The sequence below is a fragment of the Bos taurus genome, chromosome 11, assembly GCF_002263795.3.
Source record: "Bos taurus isolate L1 Dominette 01449 registration number 42190680 breed Hereford chromosome 11, ARS-UCD2.0, whole genome shotgun sequence".
In the NCBI taxonomy this organism is placed as follows: Eukaryota; Metazoa; Chordata; class Mammalia; order Artiodactyla; family Bovidae; genus Bos; species Bos taurus.
The window spans coordinates 14884854-14899853 of NC_037338.1; the positions used below are offsets into that span (position 1 = coordinate 14884854).

Consider the following 15000-nt stretch of genomic DNA (forward strand, 5'->3'; position numbering starts at 1 on the left):
GTAGAGAATATAAAGAAAAGCCAAAAGGCAGGAGACTTGACGGAAACAAATGAAAAAAGTGAGACGCCAGAGTTTTCCACGAATTACAAATGAACTTCCTGTCCCGGGTAAACTTCCGCAATCAACAAGAGGGAGAGCCAATCAGAACCTTTCTCCGAGAGCCAATGGAAGAGCAGATTACAAAGAGCCAATCACAGCGGCGCTGTCACTGTTATGGTCCTGTCAGGGCGCCGGCGTCGTGGTTCCTGGGCGGTCGCCACGGAGGGCACTTCGGTAGACCTTTGGGGATAGCTTCGTGGCTAGCTGCGTTGTCTCCGGCCTTGCTCCCAGCCTGCATCTCCCAGTTCACGGGTCCCACCTTAGGGCGCGGGTGCGGGCCGGCGGCGCGGCGGCCTTGGGCCCTGGGCCCAGCCTCAGCCTCCTCCTCCGCCGCGGGCTCGGAGGGGCCGCGAGATGCAGCCGCCGGGCCCGCCCCCGGCGTATACCCCCACTAACGGGGACTTCACCTTTGTCTCCTCAGCAGACGCGGAAGGTGAGACTGGGCCCCCGAAGGGCCCGTCACCCCGGGGGACGCCGGGCGGACACGGCAGGGTGTTTCTGATGCCGAGGTGATTGTGGCCTGGTGGGTACGGACAGCAAGCTGACCTACGGGTGACTCTAGCCTGTGCGTTCGCCGGGCCTTCCGAGAGGGCCGAGTGGCCGAGGGTGGGGCGTGGGGAGCTTTCCAAGTGACTCGGTCGGCTTCTGGCTCTCCCCACACCATCTGGTGTCACGTTTATCTGGCGGACTCACCCACCTCGAGTGCACCCACGGGACCCAAGATTTTATTTCTAAAATGACTTATTGTAATTCAGAAACTGATGGTTAGATTGGCCGGGATCGGTGTCAGAGAATGAGAATGAGGAAGGAGGGCTCTGTTGCTCTGTTGTTTATCAGTACATAACTTTTGCGTAGATTCGGCGCTGCAAGTATTAACCTCCCGCGAGGAGTTCGTGGTTTTTATGGAATCTGGTATTTTGCCTACGTCCCTAGTTTTCCTCCTATTTCATGGTATTTGACAGTGTTCAGAGAAGTAAACCCAGATGTGTTTGAAACTTCTTGTAATCCAGCCTAGTGTTCCCAGTAGGTTCTCCAGATTTTCGCCAGATACTGTTTTGAGGAAGCTAGAGAGATTTTTCTACAGTAGGGGAGAATTTGTTTTCCTCCTTTTCTGTGTACTTTACCAAACTCTTTGTAACAGAAATCTTTCTCTGCTCCTTTCGTTAGACTTTGTTAACCAGTAATTTTCCATTGACGAGACTTACCTGTTCAATATGAAAAAAAAATAAATTTTTCTTAATTGTAGAAATTTCATCCTCGAGAAGGACACATAGTGTGTTTCCTGAGAAGACTAGTTTTGTAATATTCAGTTAATACAACTTGCTTTCCCTTTTTCTGTTTTCCTTTCCTCGTTTTTGTTTTATGAGTGTTATTATTTTTTTTTAAGTACTGTAATTTTGGCTATAATTCAAAATGTGAAACAAAAATTTTATCATAGAGAACATAGCTGATACATTTAAATGTAATACCGAAATTTGGTGAAGTATAGCCACCCAAAATAGTTTAATTTGTTAGATCTACGTTTGGTAGCCTAGTGCTTGGGGAGGAATAAGTGACCTTAATTTCCCAGACTTTAAGAAAAAATTATGTAATTTAGTATCACAGCCTGTTTGTTCAAACTTTTGTATCTGTGTTTATAGTTTTCATATCCTTCCTTCCCCCAGGAATTACCTTTCTTAAATACACTGAAGAAATCTGATAATAACATAGCAAACTAATCCATTGACTCCATACATAAAATCAAGAAACCTGGGATAAGTAAAATCCATAAGGTTTATTCAAACTTGTCCACATATCCTCCAAGATTGTATAGACTCCCTATATATCTAGGGTAATACAGACAAAGATAGATATGTGTATAAATAATATTCTCATGTGTATAACCTTATACAGTTGGAATATACAGACTATTTTAAGCAAGCGACTTGTTTGATCTTTTTAAGAATCTTGCTGAGCTTTATTCCTGAGTTTTAGTGAACCTGAGGCTTAGAAAAGTTCAATAACCTCCACACGAAGGATCTGGAATTAAGAGCTAGTGTTCTGTCTCCTCAGATTTCTTTACACTAAATCATGATGCAGCTTTCATATATTTTTGTAAACTGGATAGTGTATATAAAGTATAAAATCCTGGATTTCCATTGTGTCTTTACCAGTTACTGTTCATGTGATATTGGGCAAATTACTCAATCTCTCTTAACCTCAGCTTTCATGTACTTAAAATGAGAATGATAGTAGCCAAGTGCGCAAACATTTTGCAGATGCAAAGCAGTACATCTGGCAGAGTTAAATGCTCAGTACTTGTTAGCAGTGTTGCTGCTGCTTTGAGTTTCATTATCAACTGGCCCCACAATTATTTTTTGTTGTTCTCTAACATAAACATTCACTCTGTGACGCCAAGTCTTTTCTCTGGTTCCTAAGCATGCCATGCAAATTCTTGCTTTTCTGTTTTTATGTTTTTTTGTCTAAACATGAATGTTTTCAGCTTATAGATGTTTTCATGTATACTGTCCTACATTCTGCTTAGGTCTCTTAATACTTACTGTTACTAACTGTACATGTTCTTTGTTCTAAAATGTGCCTTGGTGTTTGTATCCATATATATGTGTATCCTGGTCCTCGTGCTTAGAATGCAGTTTCTCTTCCTTACACCAGGATGAAATCAAATACTCCTTCCTTGCTGAAACTTTGCTTAACTGTTACTCAGAAACTTCCCTAATCTTTTCTGTATCCGGTACTTAGCACAGAACCCAGAATATAAACATCACAACATAATTGTTTGTTGAAGGAATAAATGATTTCTGCTTTCTTTTGTCTCATATGACATTCACATTTTTGACTACAAAATTTAGCACACCTGGATGGTATAGCTAAAAACTTACTGGATTTAGAACCGGAAGACTTCAGTTAAACTTCTGACTCTGACAGTAGCTGTGTGATATTGACGACATTACATAGCTCCTATAAACTTACATTAAGTAAAATGAAAAGCACACTTATAAGAATATTGTGAAAACTGCTTAAGGTAATGTGTATAAAAGCAGGGTCCATAAGTACTAGTTAAAAGAACATAAGCTATGTATGGCCAGTAAATGAATAAATAAGTGAATAATGAAATCCAGACTGAATATTCAAGTCTGTGGTGTAAACCTACATCCAAAAGCAGTAATGAAATGCATGTGTTTAAATGCAAGAATGCAGAGGAGCCTGGCAGGGTCCATGGGGTCACAGAAGAGTCAGAAATGACTTAGCGACTGAACAACAACAACGATACTGTTATACATAGGTAAAATATTATATAGAAGTCTTTAAAGCAACCCTGTGACTTTATTTTTTATCACACAAATAAATGATTCTTTGCCTGTTTCATTTCCACAGACCAGCAGCATTGGCATTGCTGGGCGCTAGTAATGCAGAATAATCTGCTTAATTGTAGTATACATTTTGACAAGATCATCCTTCAGTGATTCGTGTGGCGTATTAAAGCGTGAGAAGCTCTGATTTAGAATATTATGAAAGATCAGTCAGGAGAGGAGGACATTTTTTATAGCTGAAAGATCAGGGACAATTTAATAGAGGTAGTATTTTGTCAAATTTTGAAAGATAAGTAATGTTTTTTTTATGTAGAATGAAGGGAATATGTCTGTACGTGAGGGACTGCATATGAAGAAGTCCCTAACACCAAAAAATGGCTTAATAAGAGATTTTTAAAAATTCATCATACATAATAAATACTATAAAAAGGAGGTTGAAAGGTAGAAGTGGTTAAGTGCAGGAAGGGATCAAGGACGTCTTCAGCGAAAGATGAGGTACAGTTTAAAGGAAAAGTTCTTCAGGTTGAAAAGAGGGAAGAACATTCTTTAAAAACTATGATGTTGTTGTTCAGTCACTAAGTCGTGTCTGACTCTCTGAGACCTCGCTGCAGCACACCGCACTTCCCTGTCTTTCACTATCCCCTGGAGTTTGCTCAGATTCATGTCCATTGAGTTGGTGATGCCATCCAACCATCTTATTCTCTGTTGCCCTCTTCTCCTCCTGCCCTCAGTCTTTCCCAGCATCAGGGTCTTTTTCAGTGAGTAGGCTTTTTGTATCAGGTGGCCAAAGTATTGAAGCTTCAGCTTCAGCATCAGACCTTCAAGTGAAAATTCGGGCTTGACTGGTTTGATCTCCCTGCTGTCTAAGGGACTGTCAAGAGTCTTCTCCAACACCACAGTTCAAAAGCATCAGTTCTTTGGCACTCAGCCCTCTTTATGATCCATCTCTCACGTCCATACATGACTTCTAGAGAAACCATAGCTTTGATTATATAGACGTTTGTCAGCAAAGTGATGTCTCTGCTTTTTAATATGCTAAGTTTGTCATAGCTTTTCTCCACGGAGCAAGTGTCTTTTAATTTCACGGCTGCATTCACCATCCACAGCGATTGTGGAGCCCAAGAAAATAAAGTCTCTCACTGTTTACATTTTTTTCTCCATCTATTTGCCATGAAGTGATGGGACCAGATGCCGTGATCTTCGTTTTTTTAATGTTGAATTTTAATCCAGCCTTTTCACTCTCATCTTGCACTTTGATCGAGGGTCTTTAATTCCTCTTCCCTTTCTGCTAGTAGGATGGTGTCATCTGCATATCTGAGCTCATTGATATTTCTCCCAGCAGTCTTGATCCAGGCTTGTGATTCATCCAGCCTGGCGTTTCAAATGATGCACTCTACATATAAGTTAAATAAGCAAGGTGACAGTATATAGCCTTGACATACTCCTTTCCCAATTTTAAACCAGTTTGATGTTCCATGTCCAGTTCTAACTGTTGCTTCTTGACCTGCATACAGGTTTCTCAGGACGCAGATAAGGTGGTCTGGTATTCCCATCTCTAAGAATTTTCCAGTTTGTTGTGATCCACACAAAGGCTTTATCATAGTTAATGAAGCAGAAGTAGATGTTTTTCTGGAATTCCCTTGCTTTTTGTATGATCCAACGGATGTTGGCAGTTTGATTTCTGTTTCCTTTGCCTTTTCTAAATCCAGCTTGTACATCTGGAAGTTCTCAGTTCATTTACTGCTGAAGCCTAGCTTGAACGATTTGGAATATAACCTTACTAGCATGCAAAATGAACACAATTGCCTGGTAGTTTGTACATTATTTGACACTGCCCTTCTTTGGGATTGGAATGAAAACTGACCTTTTCCAGTCCTGTGCCATTGCTGAATTTTCCAAATTTACTGGCATATTGAGTGTGGCACTTTAACAGTGTCATCTTTTAGGATTTTTAAATAGCTGGAATTCTGTCACTTCCACTAGCCTTGTTTGTAGTAATGCTACCTAAGGGCCACTTGACTTCTGACTCCTGGATATCAGGCTCTGAGTGACCACACCATCGTGTTATTTGGGTCATTAAGACCTTTTTGTATGGTTTTTCTGTGTGTTCTTGTCACTTCTTTTTAATCTCTTCTGCTTCTGTTAGGTCTTTACCATTTCTGTCCTTTATCATGCTCATCCCTGTGTGAAATGGTTCCTTGGTATCTCCAGTTTTCTTGAAGAGACCTGTAGTCTTTCCCATTCTGTTGTTTTCCTCTATTCTTTGCATTGTTCATTTAAGAAGGCCTTCTTATTTCTCCTTGCTGTTCTCTGGAACTCTGCATTCAGTTGGGTATATCTTTCCATTTGTCCCTTGCTTTTTGCTTCTCTTCTTTCCTCAGCTGTGTGTAAAGCCTCCTCAGACAACCACTTTGCCTTCTTGGATTTGTTTTTCTTTGGGATGGTTTTGGTCACTGCCTCCTGTACAGTGTAACGCACCTCTGTCCATAGTTCCTCACTCTGTCTCTCAAATCTCATCCCTTGAATCTATTAATCACTTCCACTGTATAATCATAAGGGATTTGATTTAGGTCATACCTGATTGGCGGAAATAGCAACCCACTCCAGTACCCTTGCCTGGAAAATCCCATGGACGGAGAAGCCTGGTAGGCTACAGACCATGGGGTCACAAAGAGTTGGACACGACTGAGTGACTTCACTTTCACTTTGATTGGCCTAGTGGTCTTCCCTGCTTTCTTCAATTTAAGCCTGGGCTTTTTTTTTTTTCTTCAGTTTTAACGTCTTCATTGATCACAGCCTTATGATTATTACAAAGGTAGTAATTGGCTGAGGCAGTCCCTGTATATTGCTTCCCAGGTGGCTCAGTGGTAAAAAAATCTGCCTGCCAATGAAGGAGATGCCAAGGGTTTGATCTCTGGGTTGAGACAATCCCCTGGAGTAGGAAATGGCAGCCCACTCCAGTATTCTTGCCTGGAAAATTCCGTGGACAGAGAAGTCTGACAGGCTACAGTCCATTGGGCCACAAAGAGTCAGACATGACTGAGCACAAGAGTCCCTGTATTTTATACTTCCCAATCTTCACAGACCTAAAACAATGCTGATTTATAGCTTGAGCTCCTTGGAGTTAGCACAGCGCCTGGTTCATAGCAGGAACTTAATAAATGTTTGATGACTACGTTATACTTTTTCATTAAGATAAGGCTGTTGTGCTACTGTGTTCCAGTCCCTGGCAACCACTATTCTACTTTCTTTTTTTTTCCTCTAATGTACTTTCTGACTTTAGAGATTTGCCTATTGTTGATATTTCGTGTAAACAGAATAATACAATATGTGACCTTTTGTGTCTTTTTTTTTTTCACTCAGCATAATGCTTTCAAGGTTTGTTCATGTTACAGTATGTATCAGTAAGTCATTCCTTTTCTGGCTCAATAGTAGTCCATTGTTTGGATATATGATGAATTGGATTTTAAACTCTTTGAAGTATCTTCTTTATATCACTCTCAGGGCTTATAGAAATAAGTAAGCCATAAATATTTATCGGTGGATTGCTTAACCAATGTTGAAAATGAGACAAGTACTAAAGAGAAAATGACTTAATGTTTGTGATATAGTTCCTCTTCCAAAGTCCAGAAACTTGTCTCTATTCTTTCGCCTTCTCATAGTCAGTTGATCACCCAGTTATTTCAGAATACCTCCATTGCCTTAGTTCAAGTCCTTTCCGTTTCTCTTCTCTGTTCTTTACTGACAGTACTTCCTCCTTAACCTCTCCCCCCTTAAATCAGTCCTCCATAGTCTAGCTAAAATTATGTTTATGGTTGTTGTTTAGTCGCTAAGTCACGTCCAACTCTGTTCGACCCCATGGACCGTAGCCTGCCAGGCTCCTCTGTTCATGGAATTTCCCAGACAAGAATACTGGAATAAGTTGCCATTTCCTTCTCCAAGGACTGTGTTTACAGAGTGCAAATATAATTTTGTATATCTCCTTTATTAAAACCCTCTAATATCTCTTCCTTTAAATTTTTTTGTTTTTTTTTTTTGCCTGTGCTGGGTCTTTGTGCTGCAGGGCTTTAGTTGCGGTGAGTGGGGGCTGCTCTCTGATCACGGTGCGTGGGCTTCTTGGTGTGGCGGCTTCTCTCGGTGGGGCATGGCTTAAGGGCGCAGAGGCCTCAGTAGTTGCAGCAGCTGGGCTCGGTAGTTGTGGCACATGGGCTTAGTTGCTCCACAGCGTGTGGGATCTCCTTGGACCAGAGATCAAACCCATTTCCTACTTTGGCAGGTCGATTCTTTACCACTGAGCCACCAGGAAAGCCCTAATGCCTTTTCTTGATATAGCTTCTATTGTTTTTTATTTAGTACATTCCAGTTCATTAGATACATATTTTATTTTTCATGTTATTGCAGGTTACAGTGTTACCAAAATACACTGCAGAATGACAAAAGTCTTCTTTCCCTCAACTTTCATTTTTGAAATTGAACTTTCAACTTCAACATTCTTATTACTTTCTTTCAAGATCTGTGCAGCTATGTGCCCTTCCATTAATTAATTCATCCAACTTGCACACATTTGTTGGCTGCCTACTATGGACCAGGTACTGTAACAGGTATTGGAGTTAACGTGTTCAAAACAAAAGGGCAACAAACACACTTAGCTTCTCCCATCAGGGAACTTAGAGACATTAACCAAAAAAATCACACAAATATATTAGCCAGACATCCTGGAATGTGCAGTCAAGTGGGCCTTATAAAGCATCACTATGAACAAAGCTAGTGGAGGTGATGGAATTCCAGTGGAGCAATTTCAAATCCCGAAAGATGATGCTGTGAAAGTGCTGCACTCAATATGCCAGCAAATGTGGAAACTCAGCAGTGGCCACAGGACTGGAAAAGGTCAGTTTTCATTCCAATCCCAAAGAAAGGCAATGCCAAAGAATGCTCAAACTACCGCACAATTGCACTCATCTCACATGCTAGCAAAGTAATGCCCCAAATTCTCCAAGCCAGGCTTCAGCAGTATGTGAACCGTGAACTTCCTGATGTTCAAGCTGGTTTTAGAAAAGGCAGAAAAACCAGAGATCAAAATGCCAACATCCGCTGGATCATGGAAAAAGCAAGGGAGTTCCAGAAAAACATCTATTTCTGCTTTATTGACTATGGCAAAGCCTTTGACTGTGTGGATCACAATAAACGGTGGAAATTCTGAAAGAGATAGGAATACCAGACCACCTGACCTGCCTCTTGAGAAACCTATATGCAGGTCAGGAAGCAGCAGTTAGAACTGGACACGGAACAACAGACTGGTTCCAGATAGGAAAAGGAGTACAAGTACATCATGAGAAACGCTGGGCTGGAAGAAACACAAGCTGGAATCAAGATTGCCGGGAGAAATATGAATAACCTCAGATATGCAGATGACACCACCCTTATGGCAGAAAGTGAAGAGGAGCTAAAAAGCCTCTTGATGAAAGTGAAAGTGGAGAGTGAAAAAGTTGGCTTAAAGCTCAACATTTAGAAAACTAAGATCATGGCATCTGGTCCCATCACTTCATGGGAAATAGATGGGGAAACAATGGAAACAGTGTCAGACTTTATTTTTTTGGGCTCCAGAATCACTGCAGATGGTGACTGCAGCCATGAAATTAAAAGACACTTACTCCTTGGAAGAAAAGTTATAACCAACCTAAATAGCATATTGAAAAGCAGAGACATTACTTTGCCAACAAAGGTCCATCTAGTCAAGGCTATGGTTTTTCCAGTGGTCATGTATGGATGTGAGAATTGGACTGTGAAGAAAGCTGAGCGCCGAAGAATTGATGCTTTTGAACTGTGGTGTTGGAGAAGACTCTTGAGAGTCCCTCGGACTGCAAGGAGATCCAACCAGTCCATTCTGAAGGAGATCAGCCCTGGGATTTCTTTGGAAGGAATGATGCTAAAGCTGAAACTCCAGTATTTTGGCCACCTCATGCGAAGAGTTGACTCATTGGAAAAGACTGTGATGCTGGGAGGGATTGGGGGCAGGAGGAGAAGGCGACGACAGAGGATGAGATGGCTTGATGGCATCACTGACTCGATGGACATGAGTTTGGGTGAACTCCGGGAGTTGGTGATGGACAGGGAGGCCTGGCGTGCTGCGATTCATGGGGTCTCAAAGAGTCAGACATGACTGAGTGACTGAACTGAACGGAACCGATATTATTATAAACAATAAGTGCTGTGGAGGAAAAGCCAAGGGGACTATAAAGGAATGTTATCTAGTCAGGGAAATCATGGAAAATTTCTTAAATAAGTATACCATAGAATTGAAGAATGGGTGGCATTTAATTATCTGAAATTGGAGGAAACAACCAGATACAGAGTCCCTAAGGTTAGAGGGATCTTGGTTCATTCAGAAAACTGAGCGGCTTAATATGCCTGGAACATAGGGTCATGGTGGGGCGGGAGACAGAAGATTGTTCTGAGGAAGTGGATAGAGCATGTGGAGATTATTAGATTTAGCTGAAAAAGCAATGGGAGGCCACCGAAGGATTTTAGACAATGAAAGATTTGCATTTAAGAAAGATTGTTCTGGCTATAGGTGAGAATGGATTGAAAGAAGAATAATTAGGGAAAGCAGTTAGCAGACCATTATAGTCACGCAGGCAGGAGATGATAGTTTGCACTAGATTGGTGCTGGTGATAGAAATGGAGAAAAGCGGGCAGGTTCAAAAAATATTTAGAGATAAAAGTGATAGAATTTAGTGGTGGTTGAATGGTGTGGGAAGCATGTGAATGAAGGAAACTGTCAAGGATAATCAGACTTCTTTCTGCTTTACAATGCTGGATAGGATAGCGGTACTATTCACTGAAATAAGAAGCTAGAGGAAGACCTTATCCAGAATTCACTTTTGGAATATTGAGTTTTAGACGCTTTTGAAATAGCCACAGTGTGAAGCTGACATGTTAAGCTGACAGTTGATTAAAGTCTACAGAAGAGAACTGGGCTCAGTATATTGCCTTTTGAGCTCAACGTTTCTACCCCGTTATGGTCTGAATAGTTGTATCCCCCCAAATTTATATGTTTAAATTCTAATGCCCAGTGATGATGTTAGGAAGTGGAGCCTTTGGGAGGTACTAAGATCATGAGGATGGAGCTCTCATGAATGAGATTTGTGCTCTTGTAAAAAAGATTCTAGAGCTCCCTACCCACTTCTGCCATGTGGATGCACAAGGAGAAGTCAGCCAGCTAGAACAGAGCCCTTACCTGAACATGCTGACACCTTGACTTTAGACTTCCAACCTCCAGGATTGTGAGAAACACATTTCTATTGTTTACAAGCCACAGTCTATGGTATTTCGTTATAGTTGCCTAAACAGACTAAGACACTCCTATATAAACACAATACAACTCTTAGGACATGATTGTGATCAGTAATTTGCAGACATATGATGCAGTAGTTTTTGTATTAATATGCTCTTTTTGAGTAAACAGTAATTTTCTGTTAATCTGTTAAGGTAACTATTTAGCCTACTTTATGTGATATTCCCCCTCTCCAAAAAAGATATCACCTCTAATACAATTTAGTAGTGTTGATAGAGGAATCTTTAGTTTTACCTTTTAAAAAATTTCCTACTTCATTTTTAAAAACATTATATCCATGTAGGTATTATCACAAATATCCTTTATACAGTATGCTTATGAAACACAGTATATGATTTATAGTGGGTGCAAGAATTAGCTTTTGTTTCCTGTTTGAAAATGACTCAACCTTTCTTGGAGATGGAAAAAAGGTAGTTATGCCAGATTTACCTTTTTAAAAAATTCACATTTATTTTCATAATTTTAAATTTGTAAGGTATTAGGCAAGGGCATTTGTAAGGCAAGGGCACCCCACTCCAGTACTCTTGCCTGGAAACTCTCATGGATGGAGGCGCCTGGTAGGCTGCAGTCCACGGGGTCGCGAAGAGTCGGACACAACTGAGCGACTTCCCTTTCACTTTTCACTTTCATGCATTGGAGAAGGACATGGCAACCCACTCCAGTGTTCTTGCCTGGAGAATCCCAGGGACGGAGGTGCCTAGTAGGCTGCTGTCTATGGGGTCACACAGAGTCGGACACGACTGAAGTGATTTAGCAGCAGCAGCAGACAAATCTAAAATGTGGTAAAATTGCATAGAACTGTACGTACATACGGGGCTTCCCTGGTGGCTCAGTGGTAAAGAATCTGCCTGCCAGTGCTGGTGATGTGGGTTTGATCCCTGGGTCGGGAAGATCCCCTGGAGAAGAAAACAGCAACCCACTCTAGATTCTTGCCTGGGAAATCCCATGGACAGAGGAGCCTGGTGGTGAAAGTCTGACTTGCAAAAAAGTTGGACGTGTCTTATCAACTAAACAGCAACAACAAATACATACAGAAACACAAATAAGTGCGCTTTAAACTTATAAAATCTGAATAAGTTGTATTGACTGTATCAATGTCAGTGTCCTGGTTTTGATAGTATATGTAATGGTACCATTGGGTGAAAACAGGGTGAAGGGTACATAAAACTTTTTTGGAACTTCCTGTGAATCTATAATTATTTCAGAGTAAGAGTTAAAAGACTCATAAAGCAAATAAAATACGTTTCTGTTAGCTAGTTGATTTATCTAACAGAAACGTGGTACAGTGGAGAAGGGAATGAATGGCAAACCACTTCAGCATTTTTGCCTTGAGAACCCCATGAACAGTATGAAAAGGCTGATATGACACTGAAAGATGAACTCCCCAGGTTGGTAGGTGCCCAGTATGCTACTGGAGAAGAGTGGAGAAATGCCTCTAGAGGGAATAAAGAGTCTGAGCCAAAGCAGAGGCAATGCCCAGTTTTGGATGTATTTGGTGGTGAAAGTAAAGTCTGATGCTATAAAGAACAGTATTGCATAGGAACCCGGAATGTTAGTTTCATGAATGAATTGGTCAAACAGGAGATGGTAAGCATGAATATTGACATTTTAGGAATCAGTGAACTAAAATGGGCCGGAATGGGTGAATTTCATTCAGATGACCATTATATCTACTATTATGGGCAAGAATCCCTTAGAAGAAATGGAATAGCCCTCGTAGTCAACAAAGAGTCCAAAATGCAGTACTTGGGTGCAGTCTTTTTCTGGGGTCACAAAGAGTTGGATACAACTGAGTGACTGAACAGCAACAACTGGTTTGTGCCAACATGAGATTTAATTTTTCTAAAGGTAGGTTCAGGAGATTTAATTTCTTTTAATTAATATTATGTGCAATATGAAAATTAACTAGTAGTATCAAATAGTAAGAGCTTCCCTGGTGGCTCAGACGGTAAAGCTGCCTGCCTGCTATGCGGGAGACCCGGGTTCAATCCCTGGGTCAGGAAGATCCCCTGGAGAAGGAAATGGCAACCCACTCCAGTACTCTTGCCTCAAATAGTAAAGCCACTAAAATCGTAAACCAAAATGATATGAATGAAAATATTACCTAGGACACAATTTTATACAAGACTTAAAAATTTTTTCTTATGGAGTAATATAATCAAGCTCCATATAGGTCTATTGTTGCTGCTGTTTCTAAGTTGTGCCCAACTGTTTGCCACCCCATGGCCTGTAGCCTGCCACCCTTTCTGTCTGTGGGATTTCTAAGGCAAGAGTAATGGAATTGTTCCCATTTCCCTCTCCAGGGCATCTTCCTAACCAGGGATTGAACCTTTCTCCTGCATTACAGGCGGATTCTTTAGCACTGAGCTACTTGGGAAGTCTAGCTATTATAAAACCATTATGTACTTGCGTGGTTTCCTGAGCTTTCATTGGACTATATGTGCATTAAAATGTTTTTATAACTAAAATGGAACAGTGGAGTTTATCCCTTAAGTGTGAAACATGTGCTTGTTTTATTTTGCTGCACAGATAGTGCATTCTGGTTTAGATTTAAGCGCACATGGATTTCATTTCATTTTCATCCGAATAAAATGGAGTAATTTTTTTGTCCTTGCTCTTGTTGCTTGTTAAGTAAAAAAATGCTTATTCATGTATAGAAGAAGTTGGCAAGTACCAACAAAATGTTCATGTTCATTGCAGTTTACTCTTCTTTCATAAAGTTAGAACTTTTGTAGGGGCAGATCAGCAGTAAATTTCATCTTGAGTATACCATCATACTACACTGACCAAATTCTTCAAAGTAAAGTTCTCAGGCTGAGTAGAAGATTCAGAGAAAGGATTCCTCAACCCAACTTGAACTGAATTGAAAAGGAGGGAGAATTACCATTAAGTTTTGTTCTGCCATTTTTCCAGGTGGCTTTCAATAAAATCTGAAACTTATTGATATTCTTCTTCACTCTGAGCCCAGACAAGCAAAGGAAACATTTTTGAAATTTCTTTCAAAGATGATTTCCTCTTAAATCCACTTATATTTATTATTATCCTTGTTTTTTTTACTGGGAAAATGACAAGAATGTTAAGTGTAGTAAGAGAGAATTTGGGCTTCCCAGGTGGCTCAGTGGTAAAGAATCTGCCTTCCAAGCAGGAGATACAGGTTCGATCCCTGGGCTGGGAAGATCCTTTGGAGAAGGAAATGGCACCCACTCCAGTATTCTTGGCTGGGAAATCCCATGGACAGAGGAGCCTGATGGGCTACAGTCCATGGGGTTGCAAAAAGTCAGGCACAACTTAGCGACTAAATAACAACAACAAAGAAAGAATTAATTTAAAATGAGTGTATTATAATTCTGGTAGATGTGCTCATTCAGTTGAGTCCAACTCTTTGCAGCCCCATAGACCGTAGTCTGCCAGGCTCCTATGCCCATGGAATTTTCCAGACAAGAATAGTGGAGTGGGGTGCCATTGCCTACTTCAGGGGGTCTTCCCGAATCCGTGTCCCTGTGTATCCTGCATTGGCAGGTGGATTCTTTACCACTAGCGCCACCTGGGAAGCCTTGTAATTCTGGATACCTATGCTGGAGTTGATCAAGCTAGCTTGTTTCTATTCTGGTTTAATGTAAGACAGCTGTGCTCCTGGAGTGATTTGGAATATTTCTCATGTTTTTTATGTGCTGCTTGCTCATGTTTTAGGATAACTACGGAGGTGTTTTTTTTTTTTTTTTTAACTTTTCTGTTGCTTTTTTGTACTCACATCTACTTGTATCTTTTGAGAACTGAGTGGTGTGTCAAACTGCTGTTTCTAGCATTGTCCTGTATGTGTCCACGTTGTTTTTCTACATTGCCTAGAATGGAAAACACTACCAAATTGCAGGCTAAAGGTGCCTTTTTGAGGCTCTGCATCCACGCTATGAAAAACTACTAAACATATACAGTTCTTTCTCACAGAACTCCTTAGCTCTAGGATTTATATATCTTTTTTTTTTTTTGGTTTAGAAAAGGACTTTAAGTGCAGTCTTTCCAAGAGGCCAAGAAACAGTGGTTAAGGTCCTTTCCTGTCTCATTCCAAAACCTTTCATGTCACTGTTGTACTAATGACCTCCTGATCTAAATCTTCGTCTTGTTAAAGAAAAAAAAAAAGCACTCTTTGTACCTGTTGGAAGCAGAATTTTAGTTAAGTTTCAACTCTTTCATCTTCGTCTCGGAGTAAAATGAAGCAGAAAGTAATTTTGAGAGTAT

General features: G+C 40.7%; 1 protein-coding gene and 1 non-coding gene across 2 annotated transcripts in view; both read left to right on the forward strand.

Moving 5' to 3' along the window:
- Window positions 1–204: 204 nt before the first annotated feature.
- The window catches only part of YIPF4 (Yip1 domain family member 4), a 34135-nt gene continuing 19339 nt past the window's right edge, over window positions 205–15000 (forward strand). The window contains exon 1 of the mRNA XM_024999372.2: window positions 205–532. Coding sequence (XP_024855140.1) covers window positions 454–532 — 79 coding nt within the window. The 5' untranslated portion in view covers window positions 205–453. The remainder of the gene's footprint in view (window positions 533–15000) is intronic.
- On the forward strand, window positions 13869–13939 carry TRNAG-UCC (transfer RNA glycine (anticodon UCC)). The gene has a single exon. It is a non-coding gene; the product is annotated as a tRNA-Gly (tRNA).